Source organism: Micromys minutus (assembly GCF_963924665.1).
Source record: "Micromys minutus genome assembly, chromosome: 29".
Lineage (NCBI taxonomy): Eukaryota > Metazoa > Chordata > Mammalia > Rodentia > Muridae > Micromys > Micromys minutus.
Genome location: NC_137964.1, coordinates 12,679,623 through 12,696,444, shown reverse-complemented (window position 1 = coordinate 12,696,444; position 16,822 = coordinate 12,679,623). Strand labels below are relative to the sequence as shown.

Sequence of the window (16,822 nt, the reverse complement as noted above, 5' to 3'; positions counted from 1 at the left end):
ACTGAATCCACACAACTACATTTACTCCCCTTCCTGCCTCCTCTTCCCTTTCTTTTAAAAAACCTAAACCGAGTTGCACAACTGAGCGTGTAACAGTATTGAGCCTGGCTGCTGGGAGGGGTTCCTATTTCTTAAACCATCCTGTGGTTGCAAAACTATAAAAGACCGAGGGAAACCTTTTTGTTTGTTTTGCTTTTCTCTGTGTAGTCCTGGCTGTCCCAGAATTTGCTCTGCAGACTAGGCTGGCCTTGAACTCACAGAGATCTGCCTGTCACTGCCTCCTGAGTGCTGGGATTAAAGGTGTGCTTCACCACTGCCCAATCCAAAGGTAATTTATTTTTCTCTCATATATCACATCCTGACTGCACAGTAGTTTCTCCTCCTTCCCCTTTCTCGACCACCTTCTCTTTCTCCCAGATCCACCAGGAACATCAACTAAACACTGCATATCAAGCCACAAGGCCAGGCCCATGTTCTTACACCAAGGTTGGATGAGGCAACCCAGTAGGAAGAAAAGGGTCCTAAAGACAGGCAACAGAGTCAGAGTCCCTGCTCCCACAAGAACACCAATCTACATACCCGTCTTATTTAGGTTTTCCATTGCTGTGAGGAGACACCATGACCAAGGCAACTCTTATAAAAGACACGTAGTTGGGGCTGGCTTACAGGTTCAGAGGTTCAGTCCATTATCACGGCAGGAAGGATAGCAGCGTATAGGCAGACACAGGGCTAGAGGAGCTGATATTTCTATACTGATCTGAAGGCAATCTGCATGTTTTGGTTGTTGTGGTGTTTTGAATATGCTTGGCCCATGGGAGGTGGCACTATTAGGAGGTCTTGTTGGAGGAAATGAATCACTGAGGGGGTGAGCTTTGAGGTCTTATGCTTAAGCTCTGCCCAGGGCAGAAGAGACCCTCCTCTTGGCTGCCTGATCTATGCAGAGGACCTAAGTCAGACCCAGACAGGCTTTCTGATCTCAGCGAGCCCCCAGGAGTCGGCCATGTTCTTGTGATGTCCTTGAACTCTCAGCCTCCTCCAATCCTTCCTCCTCCACTTTGTCAAGGGTGACTTTTTAGTCGCTAATTAAGGTCGTTTGTTCAGCAGATACTTAGGACTGCTCCTGCTGTGTGCTTAGCAGGGAAACTTCAAGGATTAGGACTACAGCCTGCAATCCACTTACACAAGCAGTGAGTCTGGGAACCTACAGACAGCACAGCAGTCTCAGCAGCCAGCACGGGGACCTCTAAGTTTCCCCTGCGCTTCTCAGGAATGTCTTGGTCCTGTGCTGGTCATAATTATGCCCCCCCACTTCTGACATCCCAAGTGTCCCTGTGTATTAGTAGCATCAGGGACAAGAGGCAGCCTGACTGGTCTCATTTTGTCAAGTATCAGACAGAACTATCTGGTTCCCGCTCATAGCATTTTGTAACATTCCTCAGCCCTCATCCCAAGTTACTTAAAGGCTTGTGGACAGCAGTCTGTCGTGGAAGCTGTTTGGGAGGCAGAGGCAGGAAGATGATGAGCTCAAGGCCTGCTGGAACTATAGAGTTCAGATCAGCCTGGACAACCTAGTGAGCTCCTGTTTCAAACTGTGAAATAAAACATGAACTGGGGATGTAGCTCAAGTGTCCAATGCTTACCCAGAATCCTCTGGTTGAGGCTAGAGGTTTCAGCAGCTGAGTGCTTGCCTAGCCTGTGCCTTGCCTTGGGTCCCAGACAAAAAAGGGGAGGGGGAGGGGACAGGGTAGAAGTGGAGGAAAGAGAGAAGAGACAAAATATAAACTCAGAACCAGAAAAAAAAATGTAAATACCTCCTTTCAAGACAGGCACAGTGATACACACCTTAAATCCCAGCACTCAGGAGGCAGAGGCAGACGGATCTCTGAGTTCCACGACAGACTGGTCTACAGAGTGAGTTCTAGGACATCCAGAGCTACATAGACAGACCATGTCTCAAAACACCAAAACAACAAACTTACATTTTTCCAAACTAAATTCATAGCCAAGAAATTGGGCCAGTGAGAGGGCTCAGTGGGTGAAGAGGCTTGCTGCCAGGGTTAATGACATGAGTTTGATCCCAGGGACCAACTTGGTGGAGAACTAATTTCTCAAAGCTGTCTTGTGACTTCTACACTCATGCTGTGTCTCCTACACACACACACACACACACACACGTTAAGTTAAAAAAAAAAAAAAAAAAAAAAAACAGGGAAAAGACCTCTAAAGTAACCAACAGCATGAAGGAGCGAGTTGCCACAGGACGCTGATCCCCAGGGTTGATGCAGCTGGCCGAGCTGGCTAGGTGGTGTCCCCCCTTCCTCCTTGGCTACTTTACAAGCTTTCAGAAGAAGCTTCGAGCTCTGGTAAAGAGGGTGACCAGGGGAGGAGGAATTTAAGAAATCTTTTCTTCCTGTATTTTTTATGTGTATGTGTTCCGTCTGCATGCAAGTCTGTGCAGCCCATGCATGAAGTACCCTCAGCGGCCTGAAGAGGGCAGCAGATCTCCTAGGCCTGGAGCTACAGACGGTTGTGGGCTGCCACATGGGTGCTGGGAACTGAACCTGGGTCTTCTAGAAGAGCAGTTTTTGTTTGTTTGTTTGTTTGTTTGTTTGTACAGAATAGAGTTTATTCAGGTCATGGGGGGAGTTAAGAGGGTAGTAGGGGCAGAGAGAGAAGAGGAGTAGAGAAGCAGAGGCCATGAGCACGTGGAGGGGGGAGGGAATGGGGAGAGGAGGGGCAAGCGGGGAGAGCAAGAGCAGGAACACAAGAGCGCAACCAGTGCTTTAAACCACTGAGCCATTTATCCAGCCCAAGAGGACTTTTTGGGTCAAGGGTATACAAGTTGCTATGCTTTCCTACTGGGCCCTCCAAACCAGCTCTTGGGGTCCATTTTCAGGAGGACATATAGTCCCCAGGCCTTGCAAACCCCAGCTGTGGGTGGGAGACAGTTGAGTGGGTAAAGGCACTACCCGTGAAAGCCTGATGGCCCAGACATGCCGTGGCTCACATCTGTAATCCTGGCAGCAAGATGGAAGGGAACCACGTGGCAGCTGTGGGCCGGCTAGCCCGGAGTCCGCTAAGTGAGGGGCAGACAATAGAAATCCCGTCTCAACAGCAGAAACAGGGAGAACTGGTTCCCTCAAGATCAGTCCGCTGGCATCTACATATCAATATGGCATGCACAGGTGCACAGAAGGAAGGCGGAGTCTACAGAGAACTGACAGTCAACCCTGGCCTTCCCCTCCAAACACTCCACAATGAGCAGGCAGGCCTCCTTTCGCCAGGTCCTTTATTATCACAGCACCCTGAGGGCTGGACCACACCTACAACAGTCCCTGGGGTCTCTGTGGCCCTCCTTGGTCGGCAGAACACAGCTTGGCTGGGTGAATGGGTAGTTCCCCTTCTCTCTGTCCTTTGTGGATAAACTGGGGTGGGCTGGGGAGGGTTGGGGGTACTTTTCCCTGATGCCAGGTTTACACAGTCCACTTCAGACACCTGCAGAGAGAAAGAGAGAGAAAAGTCCATTGGAGAAGGAGAGGGATCCTGGGATGCTCTATGGAATAGGATTGTTGGCATAGATGTGTTAGGCTCGGGCTTACCGGGTCTCCTGATGGGTGCCCAGGCAGCGCACTGTGCAGTACCGGGCACCGCAGCTCACGCAGGTATACGGGGACGGGAAGCCACACACAGCACAGAAGGGACGCTGGGGCCGGGATGGGGGACCGGCACAGGCTGTCAAGTAGTTGGGGCCCTCAGATGCACTCAGGTTCTGCAGGGACATGAAGGGACGGGCATCTTGGATTCTCCACTCTGCACTGCAGCTGATGTCCACCAGGGACACCGAAGAACAGGGGCTCACTTGCCCCTTTGCTCTCTAGGATTATCCCCCCTCACACCCCTAGGCTGAGCCCTTTCTCACCTGCTCCTCCAGCAAAGCCTGGAAGTTTTTCCGGAAGCGAAGTTTAAAGTGGTCACCTCGAGTTTTCTTCTTTTTCTTCCCTGGGGGAAAAGGGACACTGAGTTCCCCGACAGCTACTGTGATGCCCACACACACTACGCTCGGGGTCTGTCCCTCCCTGTCTGTATGAAGATGCTCTAACCCTGACATCTTCAATCCTACGAGACTGTCAGCTACTTAAAGCCCATCTTTTTACTTTGGGGACAGAAACTCATGTAGCCTAGGCTGTGTGTGAGTGTGTGTGTATGTGTGTGTGTGTACCCAGCAACCTGAACCCAGCAACCTGAGTGACCAGAGTTTCAACTCTGGAAGCTATAATAAGGTGGAAGGAGAGAACGAATTCCCGTAAGTTTTCTTCTGACCTCCACATGGAAGTGTGTGCAGAAATGCACAGACACACATATGCATGCACACACAAACTATGTAAGGAAATTAAAACACAACAAAGATTCATTGCCATCTCTGCTCACTGGCATGGTCTGCAGTTACAGTCTGCAAGGAGCTTCAGGGCACTGTCCTGCTCTTTCTCCCCCAACCTCCATCTTACCTGTGTCTGCATCGTCATCAAACTGAGGCAGCCTCTTGCCCAGCTGGGGGAGGCCGGCATGGGGGTCATCCTGGAAGTTGTCATTCTCCAATGCCTCCAGCTGCCGATTGATCCGCCTCTGCCTGGCTGCCCTGTCCAGCACCCGCCGCTGTCCAGGGTCCTGGGAGCGAACTAGACAGGGCAAAGAGAGTCCCGGGGTCAAGAAAGGAAGAAAGTTGCTCCTGCGGTGCGCCAGCCTAGTCTCATCCCCGTCGTTACGCTGTGGGAAATTCCCGGCTCTTCACCCCTCTTTCTTTCAGCTTGGGAAGCTTGTTCCAGCCCTTCACGCTGACTCTTAATCCTCCTGGTCCCAGCACTAACTGGAGACACAAAAGATTGCAGCGGGGAAGAAGGCTCGGGGGTTAGGAGGACTTCCTGCTCTTGTAGCGGCTCACAACCTCCTCTAACTACCTCTTCTGCCCTCCGAGGATATCTACACTCACTTGCACATAGCAACACACATATATAGATTAAAACAATATAAAATAAACACCGTATCAGAGGATCAACAGCATAGACTCTGGCTTCTACACTCAGGACACCTGCAGCTCTGTAGGGCAAAAATCCAGTGTACATTTCTAGAATGTTCCTTCAGCCTGAGATGCATTCCTATGCCCCATGACTGCTCTGACTACCTTCTTTGGACTAAGAACGTCTCCCCGGTGTGACTCGCAGCTGCCCTCCTTTCTGGTTGGCTATGCTTCCTACTCCTACATTTTGGCTCCCCTCTTGCTCTCAAGGTTGCCTCTGCCTGCCCCTCTTCTTTTATTGAGAACGCTCTTTGGCCTGTCCCTTTCTCACCCCCACGACCTTCAATAGGGTCTCTGGAAGCCCATGCTGACCTAAGACTTTCTAAGTAGCTGGACAAGCTTGAATGACCTCCTATGCACAGCCACACCAGGCTTATGTGACGCTGGGGATGAAACAAGAGTTTTGGGCATGCTAGACAAGCACCCATCAGCAGAGGCACATCCCTAACCTCCTTTCCTTGTATCTCTTTCTCAAAAAAAAAAAAAGTTCTTTTGTGCATGTGTAGGTAACGCTGCAGTACAGGTGTGGGGGTCAGAGGACAATTTATGGAGACTTCTTTCTCCTATCATGTTGATCCTAGGGACTGATTAGGCTACTGCACCATCTCAACTGCCCATTCCCGATGCTTCTAATCCAAACACAGAGCAGTGTTTCCCATAACATGCCAGTCTCAAACTCCCCCAAACCACACACTTGGCTACCGGACATCCAGCGGCTGAGGCAGGACAAGCCTAATTTCTATAGGCAACCTAGGCTACAAAGAGAAACCTGTCTCATTAAAAAAAAAAAGAGAAAGGAAGGACTGAAGTGTGTGTGTGTGTGTGTGTGTGTGTGTGTGTGTGTGTGTGGTACCCAAAGCCAAGCCCTTTGACTACCTAAGCTTCTCTGTCCCTTTCCATTCAGCATCCAGAAGCCGGAGGGAAGTGGAGCAATGGTGGTGTGCGCCTATAATCCTAGCATTGTGGAGGCAGAGGCAGGCAGATCTCTGTGAGTTCAAAGCCAGCCTAGGCTACAGAACTAGTTCCAGGACAGTCGAGGGTACACAACCTGTCTCGGGAAACAAAACAACAACAACAAAAAGCAAACAATCCAGAAGCTGAGGGCTGAGGTGAACACAACTGTTCGTAGCACCCAGGCTTGGGGATGAAATGACAAGACTTTCCTCATCCCCAGCGTCTGGCTTGAAGCAAACAGTCACAAAACACAAAACACGAATGAATGGTTCCGAGACTGCCTCAACACTGAGCGAAGGTCTTGGACGTGAAAAACTAGGCGGGGAGATGTCAGGCCGAATTTGAACTTCGGATGCACAATAGGGCGAACCACTGAAGGCTCACATACCGGAGGGTTTCTTTTCCACCATTGGCGCAACACAGATGACAGAAGAGCCTACTGCGCACGCGTACTAACCACCGACCCTAGGTCTAAGCGCATCCCTTCCGGTGGCGTGCACGCGTACGCGTGCGCAGTCACTCCCCTCCCGCCTGAAGTCATTACTTTATGTTCCCTTGGAGACCAGCAAGCTTTCCGCCATCTTTGATAGGGGCAAATCTACTTCCTGTCGCGTTGTGGTTAAAGAAAAAAAAAAAAAAAAAGAAATTCCGACAGCCTCCTACAAAGGGCCACTTTTTTAAAAAAAATGGAGCGGGTGGTCTTTAGGGCCGCGCTCTTGTCCCCGTGCCCTTCTGCAGCCCCGCTGCGTGTCCCCGCGCCGCGGGAGGGGGATAGGCAGGTTCGGTGGCTTTGTCGAGCCCAGACCCGCGGCGATGTCCGCGCGATCCCGCTTCAGGCTTCCCGGTCCCTCCGGGCCCGTCGCCCCCGCCGTGCGCCACCCCAGGCCTCGCGGTCCAGTCTTCCTCCGGGTCAGAGCTGTGGTCAAGACCCGCCCCCGCGTCGCGGGGACCCTCCTCAAAAGGTCACTTCCCCTCCCTGGGGCACTGGGTTCCTCCGGCGTGAGTCCGGCTGTGCCCGGGACTAGAACCCCGGCTCCTCCCCACCCTCCAGCCCGCGCCCGCGGGACAATCCTTGCCTTGTCTCGCAGTCTGCATCTCGGGTTTTCGGCGGCCTCGGGTTACGCCTTTTTTCCAGGGCGGAGTCCCGAGCACAGCTCCTCCTCTCAGCGGGCTCCGCTTCCCCTTTTCCCAGAATCTTCCCCGGGAGTCGGAATCCGGGCGCTCAGCTCAGACCCGGCTCGGGCCTGGGTGTAGCCTAAGCGTGCTGGTAGCCATGGCTGCGTCAGGCCCGGAATCCCGGCTTTTGCTCCTGCTCCTGTTGCTGCTGCCGCCGCTGCCCCCAGTAACTTCTGCCTCCGATCGCCCCCGGGGCGCCAGTCCTGTCAACCCAGGTGAGAACCCGGGAGGCCAGTGGGCAGGGTCGACACGTCTGCCAGCCTGGGAGGGAGTGTCCAGCCTCCCCTGGAACCCGGAGCATCAGCCTCTCCTCGCGAAAAACGAGGGGTTCTAGCCTCCCCAGACAAACAGGAACACCCCAGTCCCCATTTGTGTATGTTACTCTGACCGGACTCTCCTGGAGACCAAATGTCTTGAAAGAACTTTAGTGAAATAACAAGGAGGTGGAGGGGAAACGGAGGGATAAACACGTGGGGCCTCAAGCTGTGGGTCTCAAGCGCCAGTTCCTTGGCTGTGACAGACAAATTGCTCGTGATCACCGTGGCTACGGCAGAGACAGAGGGGTACCGGCGTTTTCTGCAGTCTGCGGAGTTCTTTAACTACACTGTACGGGTGAGTCGGGAGGACCCATGGGAGACATTCCATCGGGAGAGGGCAGACGTTGTGGGGACTGGTCCTGTTTCCTCATCTGGGCCAGCTGAACCTCTTCCACGGCATGGGGGTGGGATCTTTCCTGCAGACCCTGGGCCTGGGACAGGAGTGGCGAGGGGGTGATGTCGCCCGAACAGTTGGTGGAGGCCAGAAGGTCAGGTGGCTCAAGAAGGAAATGGAGAAATACGCAAGTGAGGAAGACATGATCATCATGTTTGTGGACAGGTAAGGGGGTCGGGTGGGAAGAGAGGGAAACTGGCTGATGGACAGAGAAAAGAGACTGAGGTTCCTCGTGGCTCTGGCCTTCCCATTTTCTTGCCCAGCTACGATGTGATTCTGGCGAGCAGCCCCACAGAGCTGCTGAAGAAGTTTGTTCAGAGTGGCAGCCACCTGCTGTTCTCTGCAGAGAGCTTCTGCTGGCCCGAGTGGGGACTGGCAGAGCAGTACCCTGAGGTGGGCATGGGGAAGCGCTTCCTCAACTCTGGTGGTGAGTGGCAAAGTTCCCAAGGCAGAGCTGTCCCTCCCCATCTCGCCCTCCCCCAGTGGAGGGTGCACTGCTGCTCTAGGTGCTTGAGTGGGGGACCCTGGGAGTCTGGGGGGAGGGGGGTCTAACTCAGTTCTGCTCTCCACCCCCAGGATTTATTGGCTTCGCTCCCACCATCCATCAGATTGTCCGCCAGTGGAAATACAAAGACGATGATGATGACCAATTGTTCTACACTCGGTTGTACCTGGACCCCGGGCTGCGGGTAGGGAGACTCGGAGATAGGAACCTCCACCCCCACCCCAGTTGAATGGGAGGGAAGGCATGAAGGGAGTTCAGAAAGATAGTGTCACCTGTCCCCTCTCTGTTCACTGCTCCATCTTACGCCATCTAGGAGAAACTCAAACTTAGTCTGGACCATAAATCCCGGATCTTCCAGAACCTCAATGGAGCCTTAGGTAAGGACGGTGGTTAGAGGTGGGGGATGAGGGGTGGGTTCCTGCCAGAACTGGGTTGATCTACAGCTGACCAGTATGCTCACTTACCCATCACCTAAGCCTGTGTGTGTTAGCAGTAGTGAGGCTGGGAATGTGGCTGGCAGCAGAGTACTGAGGATTTGCCAGTGGAGGGGCTGGGGGCGTGGCTCAGTGGTAGAGCCCCTACCCAGAATCCCCCAGTGAGGGGTGGGGGGTGTGGCTCAGTGGTAGAGCCCCTACCCAGAATCCCCCAGTGAGGGGCTGGGGGTGTGGCTCAGTGGTAGAGCCCCTGCCTAGAATCCCCAATGAGGGGGGTGTAGCTCTGTGATTGAGGGTTTGTCTAGCATGCAGAAGCCCTAGGTTCAGTTCTTAGCACCACCCAAAAACAAAAAGAAAAACCTATGGTTGGAACTCAGGTATCTATCTACCAAGGGTTTGCAAAGGTCAGGAACCTATCACTGTGATTACATTAACTGAAGCTTTTGCAAAAGGCGTGTTCCCTGGCTTCCAGCCTTGGAAGATCCTTTGGCAGGAGAGGAAACTGACTCCCTTAGCCTAGTGAGTTATCCCAGGTCATTCAGGTAGAGTAGTAGAGTTCTCTAAGCAGGTAACAGCCTGGTCAGACTTAGAAAAGGCAAGTATGCTGTTTGCCCCCAATTGCAGATCTCAGAAAGTTGAGGCAGGAAGACCTCGAGTTGCAGGCCACGTAGTGAGACCCTTTATGAAAGGGAAAAAAGGACCCCAGTGTTTTCCTCATGTATTTGTTTTGGAGGGGAGGGTAGCGCGAGTATCACAGCACCTAGAAAGGTCAGAGGATGACTCTTGGGATGTTCTTCCTTCCTTCTTCTGTGTGTCAGGTTTGGTGGCAGGAGCCTTTATCCACTGAGCTATCTCGCCAGCTCTGATCTAACACACTATATAATAACTTAAAAAAAATAACGTTTTTATAATAAAGTTTCAGCTCAACAACAAAAAGCAAAAAAACACTACCCTGACTAAGCTACAGTCCAGGGACCTTTTGTCCTACACACTGCTCTGTCCACTAGAAGAGTTGGGACCCCTCACCTCACACTTTAAAGAGCCTTTTGCTTCCTGGTTCCCAAATGAAGGAACTCTTGAAAATCCTCCCCCTCTTCCCCTCCAGATGAAGTGGTCTTAAAGTTTGACCAGAATCGTGTGCGCATCCGAAATGTGGCCTACGACACACTTCCTGTTGTGGTCCATGGCAACGGTCCCACTAAGGTGCCCCCATTGTCCTCAGCCCTTGCCTCTTCCCAGCCTTGGTGTCCCCAACCCTGGACCCTCTTCCCCCACACCCCTGTTTTCTCTGGTCCCAGCAAAAAAAAAAAAAAAAAAAAAAAAGATGCCTCTTCACCCTGCTGAGCCCAACGTCCTGCCCATCTGTCTCAGACACCTCCACTTTAGCCACTCGACCCTGTCCTGTCCCAACAGCTCCAGCTCAACTACCTGGGGAACTATGTCCCCAATGGCTGGACTCCCCAGGGAGGCTGTGGATTCTGCAACCAGAACCTGAGGGCACTCCCGGGGGGGCAGGTGAGGAGAATCGAGATGTGGGCGGAGGGCAAGTGGGGTAGCCTCTGCTACGGAGGTCCTCCCCCTGACCTGGCAGAGAGGGCCAAGGGCGTGGGACAGAGATCTGGGCTTCTGTGAGCCTTGTCCTGTGGTGTCCTCCAGCCTCCCCCCCGGGTGCTTCTGGCCGTGTTTGTGGAGCAGCCCACTCCCTTCCTGCCTCGGTTCCTGCAGCGCCTCCTGCTCCTGGATTACCCACCGGACAGGATCTCCCTTTTCCTTCACAACAATGTGAGCTGTGGGGAACACGTAACCCCCACCCCCCGTCCCATTTCACTCTACACCTCCCCCCATCTGCCCTTCCTGATTGCATCCCTCCTGTACCACCTGTCTGCCTAGACTGTCAGTCCATCCCTCTCCCCGTCCATCTTCAGGAGGTGTACCATGAGCCTCACATTGCAGATGCCTGGCCGCAGCTCCGGGACCACTTCTCAGCTGCAAAGCTAGTAGGGCCAGAGGAGGCCCTGAGTGCAGGGGAGGCCAGGGACATGGCCATGTGAGTGAGTCTGCCTGGCCTTTGTCACACTCCGCTCCCTCCCTCATCCTCTGCCATAGACAGTGGAGCCCCCAGGGAGACACTGGCCCTTGACCTCACCTCCTAACCGGGAGAGCCCTGTTCGTCCCCCATGCCCCCATTTGGGCTCTCATCTCTCCATTTGTGGGTCTCCCCCCCAGGGATAGCTGTCGGCAGAACCCCGAGTGTGAGTTCTACTTTAGCCTGGATGCTGATGCTGTCCTTACGAACCCAGAGACCTTGCGCATCTTGATTGAACAAAACAGGTGACCAACCCCACCCATGCATGGAGCCCCAGAAGAGCCTAGGGGCTCCCCTGGGTGGGGCATAGTCCTGTCCATCGTTCCGTGTGGACAGAGGCCCCTCCCTCACCTATGTTTTACCCACAGGAAGGTAATAGCTCCGATGCTTTCCCGCCATGGCAAGCTCTGGTCCAACTTCTGGGGTGCCCTGAGCCCCGATGAGTACTACGCCCGCTCCGAAGACTATGTGGAATTGGTGCAGCGGAAGCGAGTGTGAGTCCTGCATGTGTACTGTGCAGGCACGGGTCCCTTCCCTGGGTCCCATTCCACAGCATCCTACATAGTCATTAGACAGGCCACTGCCGTGGGTGGGGCAACGTGATGGCTTCAGGCTCAGGATTCTGGGGGACCCCGAGAAGGAGCTTCTGCAGCGAATGAAGCATAGCCTGAGGGGTTGTCCACCCTGTGCCTGCAGGGGCGTGTGGAATGTACCCTACATATCCCAGGCATATGTGATCCGTGGGGAGACCCTGAGGACAGAGCTGCCCCAAAAGGAGATATTCTCCAGCGGCGACACAGACCCAGATATGGCGTTCTGCAAGAGCGTCCGGGACAAGGTGAGTGGGGTGGTTGGCATGGGTCGCCCAGTCTGGGGACTGGACGCTGTGTCACAGCCTCCTGATGTCCTCCTCACGCATGCCCACCCTTTACCCCACTCCAGGGCATCTTCCTCCACCTCAGCAACCAGCACGAGTTTGGCCGGCTGCTGGCTACCTCCCACTATGACACAGACCACCTACACCCAGACCTCTGGCAGATCTTTGACAACCCTGTGGTAAGAGGAGACCTTTGCTCCCTGTTTCCAGCCGGTAGCCCCACCACCACTGCCCACATGGGAGAGGCAACCCGAGGGTAGGCGTGAAGAAGGCTCCACTCAGGTACCCTAACCTTTCCTGCAGGACTGGAGAGAACAGTACATTCACGAGAACTACAGCCGGGCCCTGGACGGGGAGGGGCTGGTGGAACAGGTAAGCCGCCCCAGGACCTTGTCCCGTGAGAAGCACCCAGTGTTGGCATTGGTGGGTTCTAAGCTGAGCTATTCGGGCAAGAGGGAGGCTGATAGCCACACTAAGTGTTAATGATAGCCACACTAAGTGTTAAGAAACTGATGCAGAAGGATAGAGAGTTTCAGGCTAGCCTGGACTATATAATGGGTACCAGACCAGCCATGGTCAGATGGCAAGACCAAGTCTCTAAAAAAAAAAAAAATCAGAGGAGATAACCCAGTGGTTAAGCACTAAGACATAAGCATGAGGACCTGGTTCAGATCACCAGAGCCGGAGGAAATGCCAGGCGGGTGTGGTGCCCACCTGTAATTCAGCCTGGGAAGGCAGAGACTGAGGATCCTCAGCAAGTTGACCAGCAAGACTGGCTGCATCAGTAAGCTCTGGGTCCGATTAAGAGAGCCTGCCTCAGTGGATAAGGTGAAAGAACAATGGAGGGGTTCCTGATAAGCTCAGACCTCCTCGTGCACATGTGTGCACACACAGCCCGGCCCACCATAAAAACAATCAGAGGTGTGGTACGTGCTGATGACACTGGAGTTCAGGTAGTGCAGGCCAGAAGATAATGAGGCTTCCGAGTTGCAGGACAGCCTCCCACATAGCAGGTTGAAGGCCGTCCTGAATTACGTACTAAGACCTTGTCTAAAACTATGTAAATGGGCTGGGGCTCAGCGGGTAGAGTGCTCGCCCAGCATTCACAAAGCCCTTGGTTTAGTCCCCAGCACCAGATGAATTGAGCACAAAGTTGCACACCTGTGATCTCAGCATTTAGGAAGTAGAAGTAGGAGGATCAAGGCCAGCCTCAGCTACATAATGAGTTTGAGAACAGCCTGGGCTACAAAAGACCCTGTCTCAAAAAGGGGGGGAAAGACAGAACAAGATCATTGTTCTAGATGCTGGGGCTCTGGGTACCTATGCCCTTCACTGAGCACCCTCCTCCAGCAGAGACCTAGAGAGCTTGGGTTGCCCCTTCATAGATCCTCTTCTGTATGTCTCTCCTCCCCTGTCCTTGCTGCCTGTCCTGCCTCTTGCCCGTCTTCCGTGAGCTTCACCTTGCCTTGTCCCTTGCTGCCCTGCCCTGTCCCTAGCCATGCCCAGATGTGTACTGGTTCCCATTGCTGACTGAGCAGATGTGTGATGAGCTGGTGGAGGAAATGGAAAACTATGGCCAGTGGTCTGGAGGCCGGCATGAGGTGAGGGCGGAGGGCTCCCAAGAGGGAGGGACTGGGGGATTGGGAGGGATTCCAGGGGCAGGGCTCATAAAGGATATGCTAGTTACTTGTCTTGTTCCTGGCAGAAAGTATCTGACCACAGCAACTTGAAGAAAGGGTTTCTTGTGGCTCAGTCTGCAGGCACAAGTCCATTATGTGGAAAGGCATAGCAGCAGGAGTGTGAGAGAGCTGGTCGGTCACATTGTGTCATAGTCGGGAGGCAGAGATGAGTGCTGTTGTTCAGCTACTTTCAGGCCAGGACCTCAGCCCAGGGAATGGTGCTACCCATGGTGGTCAGGTCTTCCCATCTCCGTTAACCTAAGCTAGATGATCCCTCCCCGACATGCCCAGAGGGTTGTCTTCTGGGTGAACCTAGCTGAACCTGTCTGATCCAGTTGACAGTCACAGTTAGCTATAACACAGAGGACGCTTCTTTCCTGTGTACAGTGTTAGATGGCATGGCCAGGTAACATGGGTGAGTCAGTGGATTCACAGCAGAGTGAAAGCCCCGCAGCAGTGAATCTGTTTCTGACAGTAGAAGAGAAAACTCCTGCTGATGGCAGCAACGGAGACTCTGGCTGGGCAGTGGTGTGCACACCTTTAATCCCAGCACTCTCGGTGGAGGCAAGCGGGTCTCTGAGTTCAAGCTCAGCCTGGTCTATAGAGCAGTTCTGGCTCGGCCTAGGTTACACAGAGAAACCCTGTCTCAAAACAAAGCAAAAAACCTGGAAACCAACAAGAAGCAGCTGGCATTGTCCCTGAGGGGGAATGGGCTAGTCCAGGGAGGTAGGTGGCTCAGTGTCTGTTGTCCACAGGATTCCAGGTTGGCTGGAGGCTATGAAAATGTCCCCACCGTGGACATCCACATGAAGCAGGTGGGGTACGAGGACCAGTGGCTCCAGCTGCTGAGGACGTATGTGGGGCCCATGACCGAGCACCTGTTCCCCGGCTACCACACCAAGGTGGGCTGTCCCCACCACGGCGGCTTCTTTCTCCTCCTACCCCAGCCTTGGAAGGCTCCATACGGAACCCCTGCTCGCAGCCCTTTTAGCAGCTAACTGGGGCTCAGGGTGGAGATGGGCCTGGGCCGCTCGCTATGCTATCAGCATATGCCCAGCAGTGATACCTGTAGCCTCAGCACTTGGGAAACTGAGGCAGGAAGGCCAGGAGAGCATGTGTTGTGCAGTGAGAGCCTGTCTCAAGACAGAAGAGGGGCGGGAGACGGGGTCAGGTAGCTTGTCTGGCACACACAAAGCTTAGCTACCTCCCCAGCACCGCGTCACTGGAGGTAGGAACACCACAGGGCAGTCATCCCAGCACTCAGAAGGTAGAAACAGGAGGATCAGAACATTCAGGGTCACCTGGAGCTACATAGTGAGTGTGAGGCCAGCCTGGGCTACGTAACACCTTGTCTCAAAAAATGGGGAAGAACGGGACTGGGGAGATGGCTCATTCAGTAAAGTGCTTGTCACATCAGCGTGACGACCTGAATTTGGGTTATCGGCACCCAGTATAAAGCTGGACGTGGTATTACACATGTGTGTTCACAGTGCTGGGGAGGAACCCGGGGCGGAAGTGGAAAAGTAGACCCAGGTGTGGTGGCACACACATGTGATCCTAACACAAGAGACAGAGGCAGGCAGAACTGAGTTTGCGGCTAGCCTGGTCTACATAGCAAGTTCCAGGCCAGACGGGGTTACATAGAAAGACCCTGTCTCTAAAAATAGACAAAACAAGTCAAGAGCTAACCCTGGCTTGCCCTGCCCTTCTTACGCCTTCCACCTCGTGTCCTGCAGACGCGGGCAGTGATGAACTTTGTGGTCCGCTACCGGCCCGATGAGCAGCCCTCACTTCGGCCACACCACGACTCGTCCACCTTCACCCTCAATGTCGCCCTCAATCACAAGGGTGTGGACTATGAGGTGAGTCTGGGGTCCTTCCTGTCTTGGGGTACTGCTGGGCTCCCCCACACCCTTCACCATGCAGCCTTGTCTTAGTTCTCAAGTTTCTCAGTTGTTTCCTGTCGTGTCTTGGCTCAGCCACTGTACTAATTAGCTTTCCACTGCTGTGACAAACACCACAGCCAGAAGACACTTAGGGAGCAAAGTTGTTCTGTTTGAGCTTCCCCATCACAGTTCATCATGGAGGGAGGCCAAGGCAGGAGCTGATGCAGAGGCCGTGGAGGGGTGCTGCTTACTGGCCTGCTCTTCATGGCTTGCTTAGCTGTTTTCTTAGACACCCCAGGACCACCAGCCCAGGGATGGCCCCACCCACTGTGGGCTGGGCCCTTCCACATCAATCATCAGTCAAGAACTTACCAGCCAGTCTGACAGAAGTGTTTCCTCAGTTGAGGCTCTCTCGTCCCCAATGATCCCAGCTTGTGTCAAGTTGACAAACCCAGCTATGACACCTGTCTCCTTCCTCCTGCTCCCCTTGTCTCCATTGGTGACTCCCTCTTGCTGCCACACACTCCCTGACAAAGCAATGGATGGATGGAAGGAACGAAGCAAGGAAAGGAAGGGTGGGTCTGCTTTGGCTCAAAGTCCGAGGGGATGGTCCCTCACAGTGGGGAAGGCACGACGGCAGAAGCTTAAGGCTGCTAGTTTCATCGTGTCCACCATCGGGAAGCAGAGGGTGGATCCTGGTACCCAGCTCGCTTTGTCTTTTTTACTGAGTCTAAAATGCCAACCCCGTGGGATGGTGCCACCCTGATTCATGGTGGCTCTTTCCCGCCCTCCTTTAGCCCGTTCTAGAAACTCCCACTCAGATACTGCCAGAGATTTGCTTCTATGATAGTTCTAGATCCCACCAAGCCAGCAGCCAGACTAACAGCCACGTAGCCCCCCTTGTCTGTCTCGCCGGCCCATTGGATTGACACCTTGCCCACCACGCCTGTTGCCTCTCCCCTGCGCCCACACCCCCATGCATGCTAACCTTAGTCTTATTTTCATGTTTTCATCTCCCCAGGGAGGTGGCTGCCGCTTCCTGCGTTATGACTGCAAAATCTCATCTCCGAGGAAGGGCTGGGCTCTCCTGCACCCTGGCCGCCTCACGCACTACCATGAGGGGCTGCCTACCACCCGGGGTACTCGATACATCATGGTGTCCTTTGTTGACCCCTGACACTCAACCAGTCTGCCAAACCTTCTCTGCCACTGTGCCTTGTTGGACAACCTGGGTTGCCGTTCTCAGAGAGAGAGGACCCTAACCCTTCTCATCTCCTGAGTGCGTCTGTGTGCCTAGGACAGAATGTGCTGGCCCCAACAGCCCTCCCAGGAGGTCCCTAGAATCTTCCACTTTCCCACTGACCCCATGGACTCAGGGGGGTGGACCTATGAGGGTTTTCTGCCTGATAAATTATTAAGCTTCCTCAGCCTCACTTTCAA

General features: G+C 53.8%; 2 protein-coding genes across 3 annotated transcripts; one reads left to right on the top strand and one right to left on the bottom strand.

Moving 5' to 3' along the window:
- Nucleotides 1-3,272: 3,272 nt before the first annotated feature.
- On the bottom strand, nucleotides 3,273-7,283 carry ZNHIT1 (zinc finger HIT-type containing 1). Of its 2 annotated transcripts, none has more exons than XM_080940524.1 (5): nucleotides 7,105-7,283; nucleotides 4,506-4,676; nucleotides 3,920-3,999; nucleotides 3,600-3,769; nucleotides 3,273-3,495 (listed from the first exon to the last, which is right to left on the bottom strand). In XM_080940524.1, the coding sequence occupies exons 1-5, from the start codon at nucleotides 7,121-7,123 to the stop codon at nucleotides 3,474-3,476; spliced, it is 462 nt and encodes a 153-aa protein (XP_080796650.1). In that variant the 5' UTR covers nucleotides 7,124-7,283; the 3' UTR covers nucleotides 3,273-3,473. The 2 variants fall into 2 exon arrangements, with proteins under 2 accessions (XP_080796650.1, XP_080796649.1); XM_080940523.1 differs by lacking the exon at nucleotides 7,105-7,283 and adding an exon at nucleotides 6,417-6,583.
- PLOD3 (procollagen-lysine,2-oxoglutarate 5-dioxygenase 3) lies at nucleotides 6,699-16,822 on the top strand. The gene is made up of 20 exons (XM_080940522.1): nucleotides 6,699-6,990; nucleotides 7,221-7,419; nucleotides 7,725-7,816; nucleotides 7,944-8,080; nucleotides 8,179-8,342; nucleotides 8,492-8,604; nucleotides 8,734-8,797; nucleotides 9,960-10,057; nucleotides 10,268-10,369; nucleotides 10,511-10,636; nucleotides 10,780-10,901; nucleotides 11,081-11,185; nucleotides 11,309-11,434; nucleotides 11,637-11,778; nucleotides 11,883-11,996; nucleotides 12,121-12,189; nucleotides 13,314-13,418; nucleotides 14,252-14,398; nucleotides 15,233-15,358; nucleotides 16,404-16,822. The coding sequence occupies exons 1-20, from the start codon at nucleotides 6,715-6,717 to the stop codon at nucleotides 16,557-16,559; spliced, it is 2,583 nt and encodes an 860-aa protein (XP_080796648.1). The 5' UTR covers nucleotides 6,699-6,714; the 3' UTR covers nucleotides 16,560-16,822.